We start from the raw sequence: 21,267 nt of genomic DNA, 5'->3' as shown, positions 1-21,267 counted from the left end.
GCGGAGGCGCCTACGGGCATGCGCACGGCGCCAGTTGCCGCGGGATCCTGCCTCCTGGCTTCCCGCGTAACGCGAGTTCCTGGGCGCTCTCGCGAGAGGGCTGTGGGCCCCGCCGGTGGGGGCTACCTAGTACTGTTGTAATGGCGCTGTCAGTTACCGGAGCTGCCTTTAAACTTGTATGTGCGGAAGGGGCGAAATTTTAAATGCATACACATTTTCGTTGGGGGGGGGGGGGGTCTCTTCATGCTTCGGAGGGTACCGTGTTATGCATATTAACGTTCCTTGTTTATTCCAAAAATAATCCGTTCAATTCATTTTCTTTTTATTCCAAGTAAATTGTCGAGGATTTAGGACAGGCCAACGGACTAAGGGTTTAATTTGTGATTTTCCCTATTGCCAAATTAGTGACCCAACTTAGTGTTTTCCTCCCTTTCCTTTCTTAGTGTTTTTTGGGGGTTGGGGGGGCACATCGAAGATTCCTGATTTTAGGGAGTTTCCCGTGGATTCTTAAGTTTAGCCGTGTCACTGGAAGGAAGAGGTTAAGAACCTGGAGAGAAAGGCGGGTGTCAACCATAAACTTCAAAAAAGACGTGCTCATGATGTACCTAAGCGTCACCTTCGTGCTGAAATCAATTGATGCTAATAAAATAAATAACGGTGAAAGAACAAAATGGCCCACGAAGACTGGTGGGTGCGTGGGGAGGTCTGTTGTGAAAACATAAACCAGCGCTCGGGGAACGGGACTGAAGGGACGGGGCAGCAAGGGCCTCTGAGGGAAGGGAAGGGGCGGGAGCGGCCGGCGCCTGTCCCTTCATCTCCGGTAGAGGCAGCGGGTTCCACCCACGCCGGGGCTCCCCGACGCGGCGATTCGCTGCCGCTCCACGCACAGCCAGACCAGCATAACAGCTGAGGGGCCTGTCACTGGTTCCGTGTGGAGTCCAGTTATGCTCTTTTTAATATGCAAATCAAGAGTTCAATTCATGGGCTTCTGAGGAAGGTCTTTAACATTTAAGTAACTTATTATCTTTTTTTTTTTTTTAAAGATTTTGTGTATTTATGAGAGACAGAAGCGGAAGGAATAGCAGGCTCCCTGCGGGGAGCCCAATGGGGACTAGATCTCGGGCTCCCCGGGCCCCTCCCCCAGACCTGAGCCTAAGGCAGATGCTCAACCACTGAGCCACCCAGCTGCCCCTTACTGCCTTATTTTAGAAGAAAGACTTTTCTGCTTGAGGAGGAGATTACTTTTCTTTCTCTTGCAGCCACAGACTGAATTTGTTTTCCGTAGTCTGTGCTCTCTGTGATTGTTGGCTACTCTTTGAAAGTACAAAAGATTTATTGGCTTCTCAACTCTCTGCATTGCCATTTTTCTCTCTGTCCCCCACAAAATGAATTTTCTTAAAAGGGAATAAATAGAAAAATACAAATGGTTTTTTGAAATGGCATCTTATTAGGGTCACTTGGGAACCTGAGGCTGAATAAAATTGAAGTAATAAATGACAAAATTAATTGAGAAGAAGGTAAGAAGTAGGCACATGGTAAAATGATCCTACTTTTAACTTCACTTACTTTCCCAGAGGAACAGAAATGATGTTGAATGTCTTATTGGAAATGCCTCCTCATGCCTCTCTCTTCCCCCTCTCTCACACAGCATGTAAACTCATTACAGTGTAGTCACAGAGTCTGTGAAAAATGGAGGAAAAACACATTAATCAGTCTTCTATTTATTGGGAATTTGTTCTTACAGTTTGGCTCATATTAAGATACGTACGTTAGAATAGTTGGAGAATAATACTTTTTTTTCTCTGTTTGATTTGCCAGTTTAGATGCAAAATCCACCAGTATCCAAGTGGTTGTTAAAGAGGGAGGCCTCAAGTTGATTCAGATCCAAGACAATGGCACTGGGATTAGGGTAAGTAGAACCTCAGAGGAGCAGGCTGTTTGTGTGCTCTGTGGGATACATCTACAGGAAGTGACTGAGAGCCCTTCTCTGTTCTGTTTCTCTGTTCTGTTTCTGGGAAACTGGGCTTTTGTGGATGGGATTTTTTTTAAACTGAAATATTCAATACTAGTGATAAATATATATTGAGTACCAAGTCAAAGCTGGACACTTACTCAGGAAAGTAAGGCCAAGGATAGAGTCATGAGGCTGCTTAAAGGATGAATGTTCTGGGCAGAGAGAACATGCAAAGACCATGAAATGGAAGTACACTTGACTTGTTTAAGGACCAGCAAGGAGGCCAGAGTGAGGCTTCTAACAGGGTGAAGAAATGGAGAAATAGTAGGAGATGAGTAAGCTGGTCATAATGGACCCCATGGGCCCTTGTAAAATCTTTAACTTTTAGTCTAAATAAGGTGGGATACTGTGAGGGTTTTGAGCAAAGAGGTGACATGGCTTGGTGAGTTTTATAAGAACCCTTTGTTTAGAACGTAGAAGATAGTCTATAGCAGGCCAGGACAAAGGCAGTGAGAAAAGGACTCTTGGAGGATCCAAGAGAGGGGTGACTGTGCCTTGGACCAATTTGGTTGCAGTAGAGAGGCAAGAAGCATTGAGATCCTGCAATGATTATGAAGACAAAGCTCTCAGAATATGCTGATGCATGGTGTAGGAGAAAGAGGAGTCGAGAATGATTTCAAGGTTTTGGCCTGTGCAAATGGAAAAAAAGAGTTGCCATTTACTGATGAGAAAGCCTATGGAAGAAACACATTTGAGGCAGATCAGAAATTCATTTGGGTGCATGTTAAACTTGAGATGGCTCTTAGTTGAGTAACTGTGTGAATCTGGAGGGCAGAGTAGAGGTTTGGACTGTAGATAAAAATTTAGTGTGTTGCATTTTAATGGCATTAAAAACCATGAGACTCCAGTGGAAAGGTGCTGAACGTTACAAGTCGTTAGGGAAATACGAGTAAAAGTAGCTATGACATACTATTTGACACCTGTTAGCATGGCAATTATAAAAACAATATAATAACAAGTATTTTAAAGGATATAGAGAAATTAGAACTTTTGTGCATTTGTTAGTGGGAATGTAAAATAGTGTAGCCACTATGGAAAATAGCCTGCTGATCCCTGAAAAAAATTAAGAAAGATTTACCATGTGATTCAGTAGATCTGGTAAGTATATAGTCCAAAGAATTAAAAGCAAGGTCTTGAAGAGGTTTGTACACCCCACCCAGTTCATAGCAGCATATTCACAATAGCCGAAAGCTGGAAGCAACCCAGGTTTACATAGATGAGGGGATTTAAAAATGTGATATATATATATTGAAATATTATTCAGCCTTATAGAGAATTCAAACTCAGACACATGCTGCAACACGCATGAACCCTGAAGATATTATGTGAAGTGAAATAAGCCAGTCACGAAAGGACAAATACTATATGATTTGTCTTCTAGGAGGTTCCTAGAGTAGTCCCATTCATAGAAGGTAGAATGGTGGTTGCAAGGGGGCTTGGCAAGGGGAAGATGGAGAGTTATCGTTTAACAGGGACAGAGTTTCAGTTTGGGAGGATGAAAGGGTTCTGGAGGTGGATGATGGTGATGATTGGACTATAGTGCAAATACACTTAAGGCCACAGAACTGTACACTTAAAAGTGGTTAGGGCAGCCCGGGTGGCTCAGCGGTTTAGTGCCGCCTTCAGCCCAGGGCCTGATCCTGGAGACTTGGGATCAAGTCCCACGTCCAGCCTGCTTCTCCCTCTGCCTGTGTCTCTGTGTCTCTCATGAATAAATAAATAAAATCTTAAAAAATGGTTACAATGGTGAAGTTTTTTAATGTATATTTTACTGTAATTAAATGCCTTTGTAGATTTTTAATAAAAAGGTTTTCTAATAATAATGATTTCTATAAAATCCATGTGGCTGGGAAAACTCATCAAGAGAGTGAGTGTAGGGGATCCCTGGGTGGCGCAGCGGTTTGGCGCCTGCCTTTGGCCCAGGGTGTGATCCTGGAGTCCCAGGATCGAGTCCCACGTCAGGCTCCCTGCGTGGGGCCTGCTTCTCCCTCTACCTGTGTCTCTGCCTCTCTCTCTCTCTGTGTCTTTCATGAATAAATAAATAAAATATTTAAAAAAAAAGAGAGTGAGTGTAGACAGCAAAGAGGTCCAAGGCTGGAGTCCTGGGTTACTCCAAAGTCGAAGATGAGATGGAACCAGCAAATGCAAATGAGAGATGTGACTAGTGAGAGAGAAGGGACATCGGGACAGTGTGTGGCATTCTGGATGCCAAGTGAGGAAGTTACAGCTGATAACTCTTTTTTTAAGAGGGATTTCTTCTTGGATTCAGTCAAGAAAAGGGGAATTCAAGATTTGGAAAAATGAATACCATAATTATTTACTTGTTTTTTGGTATCTTCTAGAAAGAAGATCTGGATATTGTGTGTGAGAGATTCACTACAAGTAAACTGCAGTCCTTTGAGGATTTAGCTAGTATTTCTACCTATGGCTTTCGAGGTGAGGTAAGCTGAAGATTAAAGAAATGTGTAGAATATCCTCCTGTGATGACATTTCTGCCATTGGTCAACATATGTTTCTCAACAGAGGTAAATAAGATATGATGCTTTTTACATGTTAAATATATGCAAATTGAACAAACTTAATTACATTTTATTTCCCAAAACCAAGGATTGTTCATAAGTACTTTAACACCCTGAAAACTATCTTATCTACAGATACAGCTCCCCCTTCCCTCCTTCCAAGATGTTAGGTGTATTTTAATAGAGAATGCAGCACCATCTACAAAGGTTTTTTGTTTGTTTGTTTGTTTGTTTGTTTGTTTTTTGTCAAATTATCAAATGTGAATCTGATTAGTACTTCCTGAATGCCAGTACAGGGAAAATATAGGAAGCAAGGGAGCATGGTAAATGATACAGAAGTTAGGAAACTACATGATAAAAGTCTTGTTTGTTTCCTTCAACAAATAAACTACAATGAAGAAAAGCGGAGGAGCAAGCAAAAACCTGTAGATTAAAAGAGGCTTGGAGCACCTGAGTGGCTCAGTTGGTTAAGCCTCAGACTCTTGATTTCAGCTCAGGTTATGATCTCAGGTTCATGAGGTCGAGCCTTACCTTGGGCTGTACACTGGGTGTAGAGTCTGCATTCGAGTCCCTCTCTTCTCCCTCTGCCCCATCCCACCCCTGTCTTGAGCCCTTTTGCTTACTCTGTAAAGGAAAAAAAAAAAAGAGGCTTAAGAAGCATATGAACCAGCTCCAATGCATACATCTTACTTGGATCCTGATTTGAGCAAACTGTAAAAAGAAAAATTTTGAGACAGATATTTGAACATATTTGTTATTTGACAGTTTTAGGAAGAAGTTGTTGGGGCACCTGGGTGGCTCAGTAGGTTAAGTGGCTATCTTCAGCTCAGGTCATGATCTAGAGCCCCAAGTTGGGCTCTCTGCTCTTTGGGTGTCCTCCTCCCTCTCTACTGCTTGTGCTCTCTCATGCTCATGCTCTCTCTCTCTCAAATAAATAAATAGAATCTTTTTAAAAAAAAAAAAAGAGGAAGAAATTGTTGATTTTCTTAGAATAGAAAAATGATATTTTTTGGAGGAATTCTTATAAGATATATATGGGAATATTTGTGAATAAAATTATGTGATGCATCAGGAATATACAATATAAAGAGTAGATAAAAACATTTTAAGACTAAAATAGGATCTTATAATTTTATGACATACTCTTGGTATTTTTTCATTCAGCATATAGTTCTATGTAATTTTTAATAGTTATGTTTTAACCTATTTTATTATTGTACTATGGTTTATTTAAATTATTTCCTGTTGGGAACCCTGGGTGGCGCAGCGGTTTGGCGCCTGCCTTTGGCCCAGGGCGCGATCCTGGAGACCGGGGATCGAGTCCCACGTCCGGCTCCTGGTGCATGGAGCCTGCTTCTCCCTCTGCCTGTGTCTCTGTCTCTCTCTCTCTCTGTGTGACTATCATAAATAAATAAAAATTTAAAAAAAAATTATTTCCTGTTGAACATTTATGTTTTTGCCATTTTCTTGGTGAATTTTCATATATTCATATACAATGTTTTGTTCAATTACTAATTGGGGTAAATTTATAGAAATAACATCTGTAGGGCACTGGGTGGCTCAGCCTATTAAGCATCTGACTTGGTTAAACATGATCTCAGGGTTCTGGGATGGAGTATGTACTGTATATATTTATTTTATTTTATTATTTATTTTTTGTTTTTTTTTATATACTGTATATATTTAATGTCCTTCTCACCCAGGTCTCAAAATCATTTACATTTTTAATGATGAAAATTAGCTCAGTCACATTAACTAGGGAAATCCAGCTAGGACCTGGTACTCTCTGAGCCTAAGCCATGCTCCTTATTAATGAACTGAATCTGCCACAGGCTGTGTTCACTGTCTTTTGAGTTGCTGTCACACATACCCCATCACAGTGCCTGGTTGCATTTTTATATTCTGTAATGTCCTTCTTGTGAAAGGAGGAACAGATTCCAGTGGGCTAGGAAACCAGTCTTGGTTACACGGGGGGGAAATGGTCATTTTTAAAAATTTGTTTTGTCTTAATTAGATAATTTTAAATTGGGGATCCCTGGGTGGCTCAGCGGTTTAGCGCCTGCCTACGGCCCAGGGCGTGATCCTGGAGTCCCAGGATCAAGTCCCGCGTTCGGCTCCCTGCATGGAGCCTGCTTCTCCCTCTGCCTGTGTCTCTGCCTCTCTCTCTCTGTCTCTTATGAATGAATGAATAAAATCTTTAGAAAATAAAAAAAAAAAATTTACATTTACATTTCTAAACCTCTAAGTGCTTGCAGAAAACCGTTTTGTGTAATAGTGTGCAACATTATGTATTTGGAGTGCCCCCATTTCTGAAGGCAAGTTTCCAAACTCTTGGAAGGCAAATCATTCAAAATAATATTAAGCATGCCTATAATTCTGCTGCTTGAACACACTTGACGCTAACACATTTATAGTCTGGTGCATTTCTTTGCAATGACACGGATAGAGCTAGAGTGTATTATGCTAAGTGAAATAAGTCAAAGAAAGACACATACTATATGATTTCACTCATATGTGGAATTTAAGAGATAAACCAACAGCTGACTCTTAACCATAGAAAACAAACTGATAGTTACCAGAGGGGAGGGGTGGGGGTGATGGTGAAATAGGTGAGGAGGCTTAAGAGTACACTTCTTGTGATGAGCACTGAGTAACTTACAGAATTGAATCACTGAATTACACATCTGAAATTAATGTAATAGTGTATGTTAACTATACTGGATTTATTTTTTTTTCTTTTTTTAAGATTTATTTATTCATTTATTTTTGAGAGATAGAGCATGTGTACGCATGCACATGGGAACAGAGGGAGAAGGAGAGGGAAAGAATCCTTAAGCAGACTCTGCACAGAGCCCAATGTGGGGCTCGATCTCACAAGGTCAAGATCACGAGACCATGACCAGAACCAATATCAAGAGTTGGATACTTAACCAACTGAGCCACCCAGAAACCCCAATTATACTGGATTTAAAATAAATTTTTAAAATGCGCTGGTGTTTCTTTTTACACTTTTTCTAATATGTATTTTCCCCTTGTTCTGGTAATATGCTACAAATTCAATTTGATATCCTTTTTTTTTTTTTTAAATATCATGAAAGTAAGTGAGCAAAATACCCATTATTGCCATTTGTTAATACAAAATGGAAGGGGTAATTTAGATCACCCTTCTCTTTAATGAGGTGACAGTGGGTGACCCAGCAGTGAGTTTTTCTTTAATTCCAATTTTCTTTTCCTCCTAGGCTTTGGCTAGCATCAGCCATGTGGCGCATGTTACTATTACAACCAAAACAGCTGAGGCAAAATGTGCATACAGGTATGGTGCAGTCTGCTTTCATTCATGTATTCATCCTGAAACATGCTTTATGCCTAAATTTCAAAACCTTTCTAACCTTTTCTAAACACCAGTGTCATCTGTTTTGACCAAGATCTTGGATAAGTTTTCTTTCTCTATGGACCAGTTGATAATGCACAGGGGTGATTATTAGATAATAATCTTACTCATGGATTCTTAACAGATAAGATGTGACATATAAGTGTTTATAAGCTCTATTACCCAGATGTATTCTAAGTAGGTGGTAAATGCGGATGTGATTCTGCCCTTGTGTGCTGTAATAGTGTATCACTTTGTCTGATTACAGGATTGTTGCTGGGGTGATAGAGGCTCATGGTACCTTAGCTAGCCTGTGAGCCCCTGGCTCCCTGCCACACGTGTGTGCCTGTGCTGGCTTCCCCTCCCATGGGTGGCCACTGGCACAGCTTTCAAAGGCTGACAGCCTTGGAACAGAACAAAAACAGAATTTGAGGAATCATAGTTACACCTTGGTTTTTATAAGCACTGGCCATTTACTAGTGGAGGACAGGTAGGAGTACCTAATTTAGGAGTACCTTAAAATAATTTTTTAATCATACAGATTGTTCATAAATTAATATAGAAAATAGCTCCAAATACCTAATGGAAAAGGGAGCATTCTAGAGTATACAGCACTGTTGCTGGAGGAGTTTGACTCTATGAATTATACTTGCCCTAGGATCTGGATGTGCTGATATGATCAGAATTCCTTTTCACAAAACAGGGAGATACTTGAGGATTAATGTCTTCCTAAATAGCCTGGGACACAAATTCTGTTTCTTTACTACTGGGATTATATGATGCTCCTGCTTGGGAGCTCCAGGGGCTTCCCTTCCATGGTGATATGAAATCCAGAGTCAACCCTAAATAGCACACTCCCACTGTGCTCTGTCCACCTTTCTAGCCTCTGCTCTCCACAAATTCCCAGCTGCCAGGTGTTCCAAAGCTTCTGTGCTTCTATGTTTTCTTTTCCTAGATGGTCTCTGAAACTCTTCCTCCCTAAAGCCCAGATGAATTGTCATCTGTTCTGTGATGCTTTCACCCCTTTCACCGCCCCCAGGCTGAATAGTTGCTTCTCTAGATCACTTAGCACAGTGTTTTGCACTTTAGGGAAAAGTGATTAAGATTAAGAGTTCTCTAAGGCCTTTGTTTATTACCAGGGCCTCTGCCGGCCTGTCAAGTGGTAGCCCCACCAGAGGGTTACAGAATTATTGAAAAAATTTTACCATCACCTTAGGCAGTGTCAAAACTATTTCTTTGTAGCTCAAAACTCAGGAACTAAAAAAACAACATCTACTAGAAGTATAGGGTTTTTTTGTTTTGTTTTTTTTTGTTTTTTGTTTTTGGTATCCAATTGGAATGATAATGGAAATAATAGAAAAAGAAGAAAACGGCAATTAAGACAGTAGATAGCATGGCTATACTTTAATCTATTGTTGTTATAATTCACTTTTGACTCTTTGGATAGATATTCCACTTCTATTGGATGCTAATAATCTCTTATATTTTCTGTTAAGAGCAACTTATTCGGATGGAAAGCTGAAAGCTCCTCCTAAACCGTGTGCAGGCAATCAGGGGACCCAGATCACGGTAAGAATGGTACAGGGGAGTATAAGTTTTTGGAAAGAGCTTTGTGTGAATATTGAAATGAAGAATAAAATTGTCTCTGAGTTTTCAAAGTAATAATAAAATGAATTTTTGTTAGTTAATAGAAACAGCAAGATACTGCTCTCCAAACAGGAGGACTGATAATTGGCTTTTGTGACATGGTAGCCTGTGTGCTCCCTCCATCTGTTTTGACAGACTGGGAGATTATTTTATTGGAATGGCAGAAATCAGTGGCAAAGTAGTTGGCATTGAAGGAACCTTAAACTTGGCTCCAGAAGACATGAGTTAGAGTCTCAGCCTTGCCACTCAGTGGTTGTGTGTCCAGAGGCAAGTTGTTTACTGGCCCTTAACCTCACTTTTCCCATCTCTCAAGTAGAATAAAGAATATTCGCCTCTCTGAGGGTGTTTGAGTAATATGATTGTATCATTAATCAGAGAGAGTCTAGTGTGGTGCCACATTCCGTCTTTTCTTGTTGTGTAATCCCCTAAAGTACCCCACTATCATCTTTTGTGCCCCACCACTCCACCTCCAACCCTAGCTCACAGACATTTCCCTGAAGGCTCTAAGCCCTAACCTTGGTAAGTAAGGCAGGCAGGAGGCAGAAATGAAAGTATGCTTCTAAATGCATGTTAAGACAGATCATGTATATAGGGTGACCACAGTGTGATTTCCAAAAAGCCCAAATGAGCTCAAATTTTCTAATTATTCTTAGTTTGAAAAATATGTTTAAGGGCATCTGGGTGGCTTTGTAGGTTAAGCATCTGCCTTCAACTTAGGGCATGATCCCAGGTCTTGGGATCGAGCTCCACGTCAGACTCCCTGCTTAGCTGGGAGCCTGCTTCTCTCTCCTCCTGCCTCCCACCTCCCCACTACTGCTGGTGCTCCTTTGGGCATGTGTGCTCTCTCTTTCTCATGCTCATTCTCTCAAATAAAATCTTTTAAAAAGTATGTTTGGATGCCATGTGATAGTGTAATTATTTGAAAATTTGCGTTTGCCCCATTGAATCATTCACTATCCTGGGTAAGGCTGTGCTTTATTTGTCTTTGTATTCTCAGCACAAAGAGCCTGACCCAGAGATAGCCCCCAGTACCTATTTGAGGAATCAATGAATGAATATGGAAGCAGAAAAAATATACTTTATTTCCTTTGTTTGTTAAAGCTGACTTATCTCTTGCCCCTTCCCCTAATCAGTGCTTAGAACTATACCATTGGTAAGTATAGTTTGATTCTCTGCTAGCCAGCTTTAGGTAGACAGCTTGAGTCTTTATTTCCATGCATTTCTGTGAATTTACAAGAAAAAAATCTATATTTTCAGGTGGAGGACCTTTTTTACAACATATCCACGAGGAGGAAAGCTTTAAAAAATCCAAGTGAAGAGTATGGGAAAATTTTGGAAGTTGTTGGCAGGTACAGTCCAAAATCTGGGAGTCATTTTTTGAGATCTCTCACTGAAGGAACGTGTGCCGGTGCTTATAAATTGAGAACAGTTGGGCAACCCAGGTGGCTTAGTGGTTTAGTGCTGCCTTCAGCCCAGGGCTTGATCCTGGAAACCTGGGATCGAGTCCCAAGTAGGGCTCCCTGCATGGAGCCTGCTTCTCCCTCTGCCTGTGTCTCTGCCTCTCTTTCTCTCTCTCTCTCTCTCTCTCTGTGTGTGTGTGTGTCTCTAATGAATGAATAAATAAAATCTTAAAAAAAAAATTGAGAACAGTTGGTGAGCTAGGTGGAAAATAGTACATTGTGTTCTAGCCTACAGATGGTTTCTGGTCAAGATTTAGTCACTGGTTCTGGGCTTTGATCTCTCCAGGAAGGAACATGGTCTCTTCATTGAGGGTTCTTTGGTAGAAAGCAAAACAGATGGACTCTAGCCAACTTGAGTCCAAAAGAAATTTATTGGAAGGCTAAGAGTGACTCACCAAGTGGCAAGAAGTGTTAGTAGCTGGTTTCTGGGGAGGATGAAAACCAGGCTGGCTTCGGGGATTTGATAGTGGCCCTGGTACAGTTGTTTTCATTCTTTTCTGACTACTCAAGGGTCTGTTTCCTGGGAGAGTACATCAGATTGGCATGGCTTGGGTCCCCTCGTCAAGTGCCCCGTCTATGGGGAGATTCCTTGGTTGGCAGTCTAAGAGTACATCAGGTGGAATGGGGATGAGGTCGTTTCCCAAAGAAAGACTGGGGGCTGTTAAAAGAAGAAGGAGAAAGGGTTCAGGGCAGGTGAAAATAATGTCTACCGTAGACTGACTTCACCTGCTGGTGTTGGTGGATCTGACATGGGTTCTCTAAGCCTGCACATCCTTGAATTGTAGCAGAAATCTGTTAACCTTTTTTCGGTATTTCTGATAACTCCAAAATGAGTACAACATTTGCTCCTAATAAAATGGAACAGACTTATACATCAAATTTCTTTGCTTTTCCCTGGAGTTGTATAAATCAGCATCAATGTTAATTATCTCCTGTAAATAAAGGAGTTCTAGTTGACTGTTTTGGATCTAGGTGTGGTCAAGTGAATTCTTTATTGTCAGCTGCATGAATGCATTTTGCAAGACACAGTCCTTCAGTTCATGGGGCTTATGGAGGGAGGAGTAATCAATAAATAATAGGCAACAGAAAAGACTGGAAGATGCTGGAACAGCCTGGGACTGAGGAAGAAGCGGGTGAGGGGAGGGGTTATCTTGAGGGGCTCTGGGAGAGAAGGAAAGAGTTCAGGAGTTGTAAAGGCAAGGTTCTCAAGATGCAACGTGGACCTGATGGGTTTGTGAAAGTAAAACTGTGGGCAAGGAGGAGATTATATTGAAATATCCTTGAGTGTAGTCAGAACCCTATTAAAGGAAAAAAAAACTGTTTTTTGTTTGATTCTGCCACATTTAGCATTGTTATCTCCATGAAGTCTGTGGGTAAAATATATATGGAGATATTCTTGAGTGTATGTATCTCCATTTAAATCACTTAACCCTACGGATTTATTTAACCTGTAGGGAAATCTGTCTTATATTGTGCATTTGGCCACTCTGCTGACTATTTTCTTGTCTTTTCTTTGCCAGGTATTCAATACACAATTCAGGCATTAGTTTCTCAGTTAAAAAAGTAAGTGGTTGGTTTATAAGGGATGGTTATATATTAGAAAAAGGGATTTTTTTTTAATACTTCACCTGAAGAACTAAGTTGAGGATGTTTCCTTCACAACTGAGACAGTAAGTTGTATTTTCTGCTCTGTTCATCAGCAAGGCGAGACCGTAGCCGATGTTAGGACACTGCCCAATGCCACAACGGTGGACAATATTCGCTCCATCTTTGGAAATGCTGTCAGCCGGTATGTTGATAATTGATATTTTGAAAAATCTGCATTCCATGTCTTGGTTTATCATTTATCACATTATTTTGGAATCTGCCAAGGTAGCACCTGCCTTAAGAGTTTGCTTTAGTGAGATATACGGGCTTATTTCTGTGCTTCGGATTTGTTCATGGAGTCCTGTTTTCAGGGAACCCACACTTCCTGGATGCATGTTATCTCCCAAATGCTCTGGCTGTAAAACAGTGTGTTCTCTCTAGTCTCTGATTCAAAATATTGACAGTGTAGTAGGATTCTTTCATCTTCCAGTGCTTCCTCTTTTCCTGATATTTCCCTTATCAGCACATTGGGATTTCACTTGTTATTGTTTGGCATTTATTCACTGCCTCCCATACCTGGCTTTGTGCCAGAAGTTAAGGATGCAAAGACAAATAAACTATTCCTGCCCTTAAGGACTTCCCATCTGGTGGCAAGTTGTTACCAAATCTTCATCATCAAGGAAAACATTGGGGAACTTGCAGTATAGACTCCTGACAGCACTCCTCATGCAAGCAAAAGCCACAATTTCTACCTTCTACCACCGAACACTGGCTCAATCTCAGGACTCCGCAGAGCCCAAAGTGCCCTTGTCATAATCTGAAGGGGAAAATACTAAGGGCTCTCCGTGTGCCAGGCATGGCATGATGGTGTGGATGTAGGGTACATGCAGATGGAGAAGGCAGCCCCTGGCTTCACTTTTCCCAAAAATCTTAGAAGCAGCAGTAGTCCTAGAGCCCAGTTTTGTACTTCAGAGGGTAGTTTACTCATTTCTTTGAGCAGAACCAAATTCCTGACTAGGGAACAGTCTGTTTGCTTTTAGTTACCCTTTTCTTTATTAATTGTTAATGAAGTTTTTCAAACTGTGTTCCCAGAGCAGGGAGAGCACACTATTGTACAAGGAAAACTGTACGAGCTTTCGTTATTCTTTAAAGACTCAGAACTAGTCGTTATGAAATTCCTAGGGACAATAAGAGATTAGAAATTGCCCAGAGCAGCAGTTCCCAAAGGATATTTCCAGAACACCAGCCTCTTGAGACAGTTTTGGGAAGAAAGGCTTTGCTGGTGTATTGTGTGTGAGAAACACCACAAGCTGTATTTTCTTCTCAGAGACTCAGAGTACACATTACTTGACAGCTTTTACTGTACATTCAGCAAATGCTTCATGAATGACTACTGTTTATTAGGTGCTGTGCTGAGAAATATAGTAGGGCATAAAGCAGAAATGCTTCTTGCCCTCAGAGGACTCATATCCAGTTGGAAAGACACATGAAGTAATTATTATGCCATTCATTAGTGATTGTGCTAGGTGTCTCAAAGGAAAAATATAAGGCACAACGGGAGAATCTCTCAGGGTCAGGGAGAAGGGATAGTCAGAGAAAGTTCTTTGAAGGAGTAAACCCAGACATAGGAGGGATAAGGAGGAATTAACTAGCTATCAGTAGGAGCTTTCCAGGCAGAGGGACAGCACTTGTGAAGATCCTCAGGCAGAGGTGAGTGTGGCTTATATGAGGACTACCTTTCATCCATTAACCTCACCTCCCCATAAGCACAGCCCTGAGGACACCACACTAGAGCCCCAGTGTGGTGCTGTTCATATAGTAAGGGATTCAGTAGAAATGAGCCCTTCTGGAATTTCATCTTTGGGGTTTACTAAGATCCCTAAAGGTCTCAGCAAAATAAGGTCTCAGAGCTTGGACTTGTCATTATGTCCCAGTAGTCAGAGCAGTGCTTGGCACAGAACGGAAGTACTTGAGAACAGTGATGAGGTGAGTAGGTGGGTAGATGGAGGGACAGACAGATGGATGGATGGATAGGTGGGTGGGCCCAGAGGACTCAACAAAGCCAGTCTCGGGAGTCCTTATTTGGCACTATTAGTTTATGAAGGAACCCTGATTTTTCCAACTTTCATTCTTTATGCTGTTTGAATTTTCCATTATTTTCAAGACCTTCAAAATTTTTCTTTTTCAACCAGAGAACTGATAGAAGTTGGGTGTGAGGATAAAACCCTAGCCTTCAAAATGAATGGCTACATATCCAATGCAAATTACTCAGTGAAGAAGTGCATCTTCTTACTCTTCATCAATCGTAAGTGAAAAATAACCATATGTGGAAGTCTGTCCACAGGGAATTTTATGGGCCTGTGGAAAAATTCCGAATCCATAGGTTTGATTACATGCAGGAAACCCTCATGCTGAAGTGTAGCTTGGTTAGGAAGCATTTATAATTTCTAGCCTAAATCTACTCAGCCCTCTGATTTGTGCTCATTGCTGGCTGACTATTGCAGTGTGTGGTTGTTGCCTCTGGAAGAGAGCATCTCTGAGCCTGACCAGCTTCCTCCCCTGCTGGCATCAGAGCCTTACAGCAGGCCAGGCTTTGAACTGCACAGCAGGACACAGGGAGGGGGTACCTTGGGTTTAGGCACTGTCATCAGTAAAGAAACGGAATGTTAACCCCTTGGGAATTTTTCTTTTTAAAAAATGGGTTATTTATGGTATAATGAGTGGTACTGGAAATCAGGGAGGAAATTAACTAAATGGATTTGAATTTTTGTCAGATTCCTCTCCAGTCTTTATCTCTCTGTGGGCATATTGTTTACATGATTGCTACTTGTTGAGTAAATACTATTTTGCATTCTGTTTCTTTTTACTTAATTGCATATTATATGGTTTTGAGAGACTGTGACGGGGAGCCACAAATGGATCTGATTCAGTTTTTAATTTCCCAGCCAGAAATGCATCCTGTATCTTACCGTTTGTTCAGTGCTTACATTTTTATCATATATATCCTTTACCTTTATTGTTCAAAACAACTCATTGTATAGTTTTGTTTGCTTACTGTTGAAAATGGTGTATTCCCCTGTTCCATTTATAATAATAACCATCTAGAAGTGTCCCAGATTATACATGTTTTACAGCAGTTTTCAAAGCCATATAGAAACAGGGAAGAGGGAGTCAATACAGACACATTCTGTTAAACTGGTCTATATTAGTATGGTTTTTTCCTACTTCATTAAGAAAGACTTTAGCCTAATCTACAATAAAGCTTGCTTTAATCAAGGCTTAGAAATGTTTTTCATTTGTTTTTCTAACCATGAAGAACACTGCTTTGTGACACATCTGTTGGCTACAGAATAGACAAGCAGAAATCAGTGTAAGTGCCATGTGGGGGGCCCATGTCCATGCTGCTGGTGAGTCCTGCATCAGCGTTAGCTAGTCTGGTCACCATACGAAGTTCCCTATAGCAGAGAGGTCAGACTCTTAGAGCACATGCCATGTGCTCTCACTCAGGCAGTGGAAAAAGGAACATTGTTTCGGCGTGTCTCCAGTCCAGAAATCACAGCAGAAGGGCTCTGGCCATCCCTTTGTCAGGTGCCCACATCTGCTCAAGGCCTGTGTGCTCAGGGCATGTGTTACCACATATAGCAACTTTGTTGAGGGGCTGTGGAGTCGGTGAGGACTCAGAAAATAATGGTCTCCTCATTGATAAGATCACAGCCTCTCTTCCTATTGGAAATAAAACCATGGGACATATCCTTGGCTACACCATCCCAGGAGAATAGATCACCAGCAGGTCATCTGTCTGGGGAGAAAGGAGGACTATGTTTTCAGAAAATACATTTTCCTCTGATTTTTGTCTTACCTTTCCCAGCTTTTAGTGTTTTCCATCCCCTTCAACTCTGTGTCATTTCCTAAATCACCTTAAACATACATTCAGATATTTGTACTGCCTGAAATGCCTAGAAAACTGTTTCTTACATCATAACTCAGTTGGGATACCCCACTGTTGGACCCCACCCCACCTGCCCTGGGCAGAGTTGGTTGCCTCATCCCCCCATTACTTAGCACACATCTCTCGTGTGGTTTACCACTTGGAACTGGAGTTCATGTAGTCACCAATGTATTGTCTCCCAGCCCGTGGCATATGTGCTAGGCAGCCAGTACATATGTGCAGCAGGAAAAGTTTGAGAGCTGATGGATGCTGCCTGCTGTGCCCAACAAGGGCAAAGGTAGTCCTCCCAGGCAGATTGAGGGAAGGGCAGCCGGGAGGTAGAACTTAACTGTCTTCCCTTGTTTCTGTGACTTGACTGAGAGGAGACAGCTCGAAGACCGGGGTGAGATGCTGATGAGTAGCAACACATGGAAGGCCTCTCTTCCCTGGGGTCTGCTGCAGATGTCACTCTAGAAGTGTTTTTCCTGAGTGATTTCATGGCATGGTATGAATGTGTACCTCGTACCTCTCCTGTCAGGGCAGTTTTGAGCTGGTTACTCACCTTTTATTTTCTAGATCGTCTGGTAGAGTCAACTTCCTTAAGAAAAGCCATTGAAACAGTATATGCAGCATATTTGCCCAAGAACACACACCCTTTCCTGTACCTCAGGTAATGCAGCGCCCGGCTCCTCACCCGAGACTCACAAGGAGTAAATTCTGTCCAGCTGCCCTCTTTGAAAGAGATGGGCTTGCTAATAGCTCCATCAGAGTGAATCCCATCCACCATTGGCAAAAGGATGTTCTGTCCTTTCTCACAGGTGAAGGGAACAGTTTTCCTTCATTTACTGATGCAGGAGAGTCTGACTGAAGGCCTCCCATGTGCCAGCCACCGTGTTAGTGAAGCAAAGGTGAATAATGGATCTTGTCCCTGAACCAACCAGAGACTTTACCCTACCTGGCAGAGAAACTCCTTCCTCCTCCACAGGCCCTCTAGTGCCTTGTACTGACAGGGATTCACATTGTGGGCACAGAGCAAGCAATGAAAGATGGATATGGAGCTGAGGCAATAAGGTGATAGCTGGCACGGCCTCTAAACTGACTTTTTTTTATTACATTTTGATGATAGAGCATTCTCTCACATGCATTCTTGCTTTGATCCTCAATACTGACAAGTAAGTAAGGGACAAGTTCATGGTTACAGATGAGAAAACCCATCCAGAGGTGTTAAGTGACTTGCCCCAGGTCACATAGTAAGAAATACCATGAGTTCTGGAATGATGGTAACAACTGATGTACAATGTACCAAGTATCTGCAGAGTGCTCTGTGTGAATTTCAGCCCCACCATTTGTTATGTCCCCTTTATAGACAAGGAGACTGGGGCAAAAAGGGGTGCTGTCACTGCCTCAAGGCTGCACAGCTTCAGAATCCAGGTCGCTCAGACTTGACCCTGAGGTTCGACCACTGTGTTGTCTCGCTTTCCAAGGCTGCTGGTCACCGTGTATATCGTATGAGAGTTGTCTTCCCCATTCCCCACCACCGGATGTAAGACGTAATTGCTTACTTTTATCCCTGCCAGTTTAGAGATCAGCCCCCAGAACGTGGACGTCAATGTACATCCCACGAAGCACGAAGTTCACTTCCTGCACGAGGACAGCATCCTGGAGCGGGTGCAGCAGCACATCGAGAGCAAGCTCTTGGGCTCCAACTCCTCCAGGATGTACTTCACCCAGGTGAGGGCGCTCTTTGTCCAGCTCTTGTTCTGGTGCTTTCACCCACTGCCTGAAAATGAGGCCCATCTGACATGAGAGCCCAGATTTTGGCTTGTTGCTTTAGGACTGTCTTTCCAAGGATTACCAGGATAGTTTTTCTTTAGTAACATTTCCTTTTTTGAACCTGACTGTGAAAGTATTATGTTATCCCTGGGCCTGGTCATGATTCAGTCTCTGTCTAGAACCTTAGGCTGACTTCTCAGAAAAGCAAGCTGTCTGAAACAGCATAGGGCACCTCTCCCATGTACTCTTTTTCCCTGAGAGTATTCAGGAGGAGGCTGATCCCACACTTACAGGGCAGAGTGGAGGGGGCCAGGTCCATGAGAGGTAGGGGGACAGTGGGAGGAGCAGGACCTTTAGTTTCAGACAGGCCTGGGTTAGTGCCATGTGACTATTAACCTTCCCTGGTCTCCCTCAGTGAGGACCAAACTGGTCACCCTCACATCTGAATGTGGTTATAAGCAGTAGGTGAAGTGTCTAATGCAGGGCCTGGCACCATTTACCTTATTAGAATTCCCCAGGTTCTAAGTGCTTATGATTCTGAGCTACTACTCCCAGCTCTCTGGGGCCTCAGTTTTCCCATCTATAAAATAGATGTGTGGATAATACGATCTCCAGTGTCCCATCCCAGTTCTGACATGATGGGATTCTAGGCCGCACAGGGTGAGGGTGTGTTCAGAAGCACCACAAACCCCAGAACTACAGAAACGGAAACATTCCCACCTGCCCCCCTCCCAAAAAGAGGGAGAAGTAATACGCCTGAGTGGCTTGGTCAGTTAAGCATCTGACTGGATTTCAGCTAAGGTCATGATCTCAGGGTTGTGGGATTGAGCCCCATGTCAGGCTCTACACTGGGTGGGGAGCCTGTTGAAGATTCTGTCTCTCTCTCTCTCTCTCTGTGCCCCTCCCCGCCTTTCTCTTCTACTCTAAAAAAAAAGAAAAACAGAAACATTTCCCCATTAGTTGCACCAGGTCCTGCAAGCAGAGAGAATGGGCTTCTGTGAGCCTGCTTTGATTTACCAAGCCAGTGAATGCTTCCCTTAGGAAACTTCACAGAACACACCTACCTGGGAGGTGGCATGGGCAGTAAGCAGTGAGAGTAAATGCAGTTAGAGCAGCTCCACCACTGCTGGAGCCCAAGCAGAGGATTGGGCAATGAGTACACTCACGCTGCTACTGATGCCATCTGAAGGGCATATGTGGCAGGTGGGCAGAAGGAAGTTCTCCCTGGGCACAGGGTGGTGGGCCCCTGATGCCACATGAGCCCTATGTCTTGTATAGGTAATAGGTATGCGCATCCTTTAGTGCTGTTGTTGAAATGAGGACACATGCGCTGTAGGGGAGCTGGACCTGACACGGTGGGTACAGCTCTCAGCAATGTGTGATACATAGAGAGTGCTCAGTCACTGGTAGTTGGTTTATACTTGTTGCTGCATCTCATCTTCTGTCTCCCTTGTAAACATGCACTGAGAGTCCTGTGTGGGCAAGCGGCTCTTGACTGCCTGGGAACCCACCACTGCTGGTTCCTGCCTTCATGGAGGCCCTCCTGGTCTCCTGGAGAATATATCCCATGAGAGAGAGGAAAAGAGGGACTCTGGGGACTCCTGGGTGGCTCAGTTGGTTGAGCATCTGCCTTTGGCTCAGTTCATGATCCCAGGGTCCTGGCATGGAGCCCCGCATCGGACTCCTCCACTCAGTGGGGAAACTGCTTCTCTCCCCTCCTTCTGCCTGCCACTCCCCCTGCATGTGCTCTTGCTTACTACCAAATAGATAAATAAAATCTTAAAAAGAAAAAGAAAAAGAAAAAGAAAAGAGGGACTTGGGAGGGTGTAAGAGTAATCAGGGAAGGGAGGGAAGGGACGCAGAGGCTGGGACCCCAGGGCTGGGTAGAAATGAGATGGACAAAGGGGACGAGGCATGGAAACAGGATTTGTGGCTGAGGTATTGGTGAGGAAAATGCCTGAGGGGTTGGGGGAGGTCAGAGGACGTGTGCATGAGGGTCTGAAAGTTCCACGTGGTGGATCCAATATCACCCTGGCTGCCATCAGAATTCCCTGGGAAATAGCACTCTTGCCTGGGCCTTCTCCAGACCAAGAAGTCAGTCTCAGGTGGGGCATAAGAGGGAGTACCAGTAGTTTTACAATTTTCCCAGGTGTTGTCATGTGCAGCCAGGGGGAGATCTGAGTGTGGGCCTGCTGGGGAGCTGGCCCTGGAGAGAGGAGGCTGTAGAGGTCCCTGGTGGTAGACGTTTTGGTCAGTATGTTAAAGAGTTTCTGCTTTGGCTCAATGGGAATTGACGAGATCCAGTGTGCATTTTCTGAAAAATCCTGTGGTTGCAAAGGGAGAGGATTGCAGAGGGGCACAGTGGAGGCCTGCAGTTATTTGGGAGAAGCAATGAGGGGCCTGGGCAGAGGAAGTAGCTCCGCTCACAGACGGTGGAAGATCTGGAATTGCCAGGACCTGGAAAGGGTTTGGCTGGCAGGGAGCAGGAAGACAGGCTCAAAGAATGAGATGAAAATGAAGAGCGTGTTGTCTGGGCCCGAGTGGTTGTCCCTTGCTCTGTCCTAGCTGAGGTCAAAAGAAAGACATTTGCCAGAGGTCCTGGCTACACTGGGGAAAGAACATCTTGTCTTCCTCCTTGTCTTATTTTGCATGAGTCAGATTCATTTAGTTAGCTTGAATAAATAGTAGTCTTTTCCTATAGAATTCTGCATATTACTGACCAGTGTGTCTTCAGAAGGAAAGTGGATTTCTGGATCTGACAGCCTGCCTGTGTTGGTGAAGCAGCAAAAACCTTGGCACATTGTTGTGGGTAGTGGGGTCCACATTCCTCTGGGGGCATCAGAATACCTTCTCTCCCACTCTCCAGCTACACCTTGCACAGCATTGCCCAGGGTGTACAGCATAGCCCTGGTTTGTAGTGAAACTATTTGGTATGGAAATTAGGAAGCCTGGGAGCTCTTGGGTTTTGT

General features: G+C 43.1%; 1 protein-coding gene across 5 annotated transcripts in view; it reads left to right on the top strand.

Annotated features, from left to right (window-relative positions):
• MLH1 (mutL homolog 1) overlaps positions 1–21,267 on the top strand; it is a 49,043-nt gene that overhangs the window by 261 nt on the left and 27,515 nt on the right. The window contains exons 1-11 of one of the 5 annotated variants that reach the window (XM_077865833.1): positions 24–176; positions 1,819–1,909; positions 4,357–4,539; positions 7,773–7,846; positions 9,400–9,472; positions 10,808–10,899; positions 12,531–12,573; positions 12,711–12,799; positions 14,790–14,902; positions 17,102–17,195; positions 18,103–18,256. In XM_077865833.1, the coding sequence (XP_077721959.1) occupies positions 4,498–4,539; positions 7,773–7,846; positions 9,400–9,472; positions 10,808–10,899; positions 12,531–12,573; positions 12,711–12,799; positions 14,790–14,902; positions 17,102–17,195; positions 18,103–18,256 (774 nt within the window). In that variant the 5' untranslated portion in view covers positions 24–176; positions 1,819–1,909; positions 4,357–4,497. Of the gene's footprint in view, positions 1–23; positions 177–1,818; positions 1,910–4,356; positions 4,540–7,772; positions 7,847–9,399; positions 9,473–10,807; positions 10,900–12,530; positions 12,574–12,710; positions 12,800–14,789; positions 14,903–17,101; positions 17,196–17,416; positions 17,434–18,102; positions 18,257–21,267 lie in introns of those variants that run through there. The other 4 variants (XM_077865835.1, XM_077865832.1, XM_077865834.1 and 1 more) reach the window with 4 other exon arrangements.

Source organism: Canis aureus, chromosome 22 (genome assembly GCF_053574225.1).
Source record: "Canis aureus isolate CA01 chromosome 22, VMU_Caureus_v.1.0, whole genome shotgun sequence".
NCBI lineage: Eukaryota > Metazoa > Chordata > Mammalia > Carnivora > Canidae > Canis > Canis aureus.
This window is presented reverse-complemented; position numbering and strand designations above follow the sequence as displayed.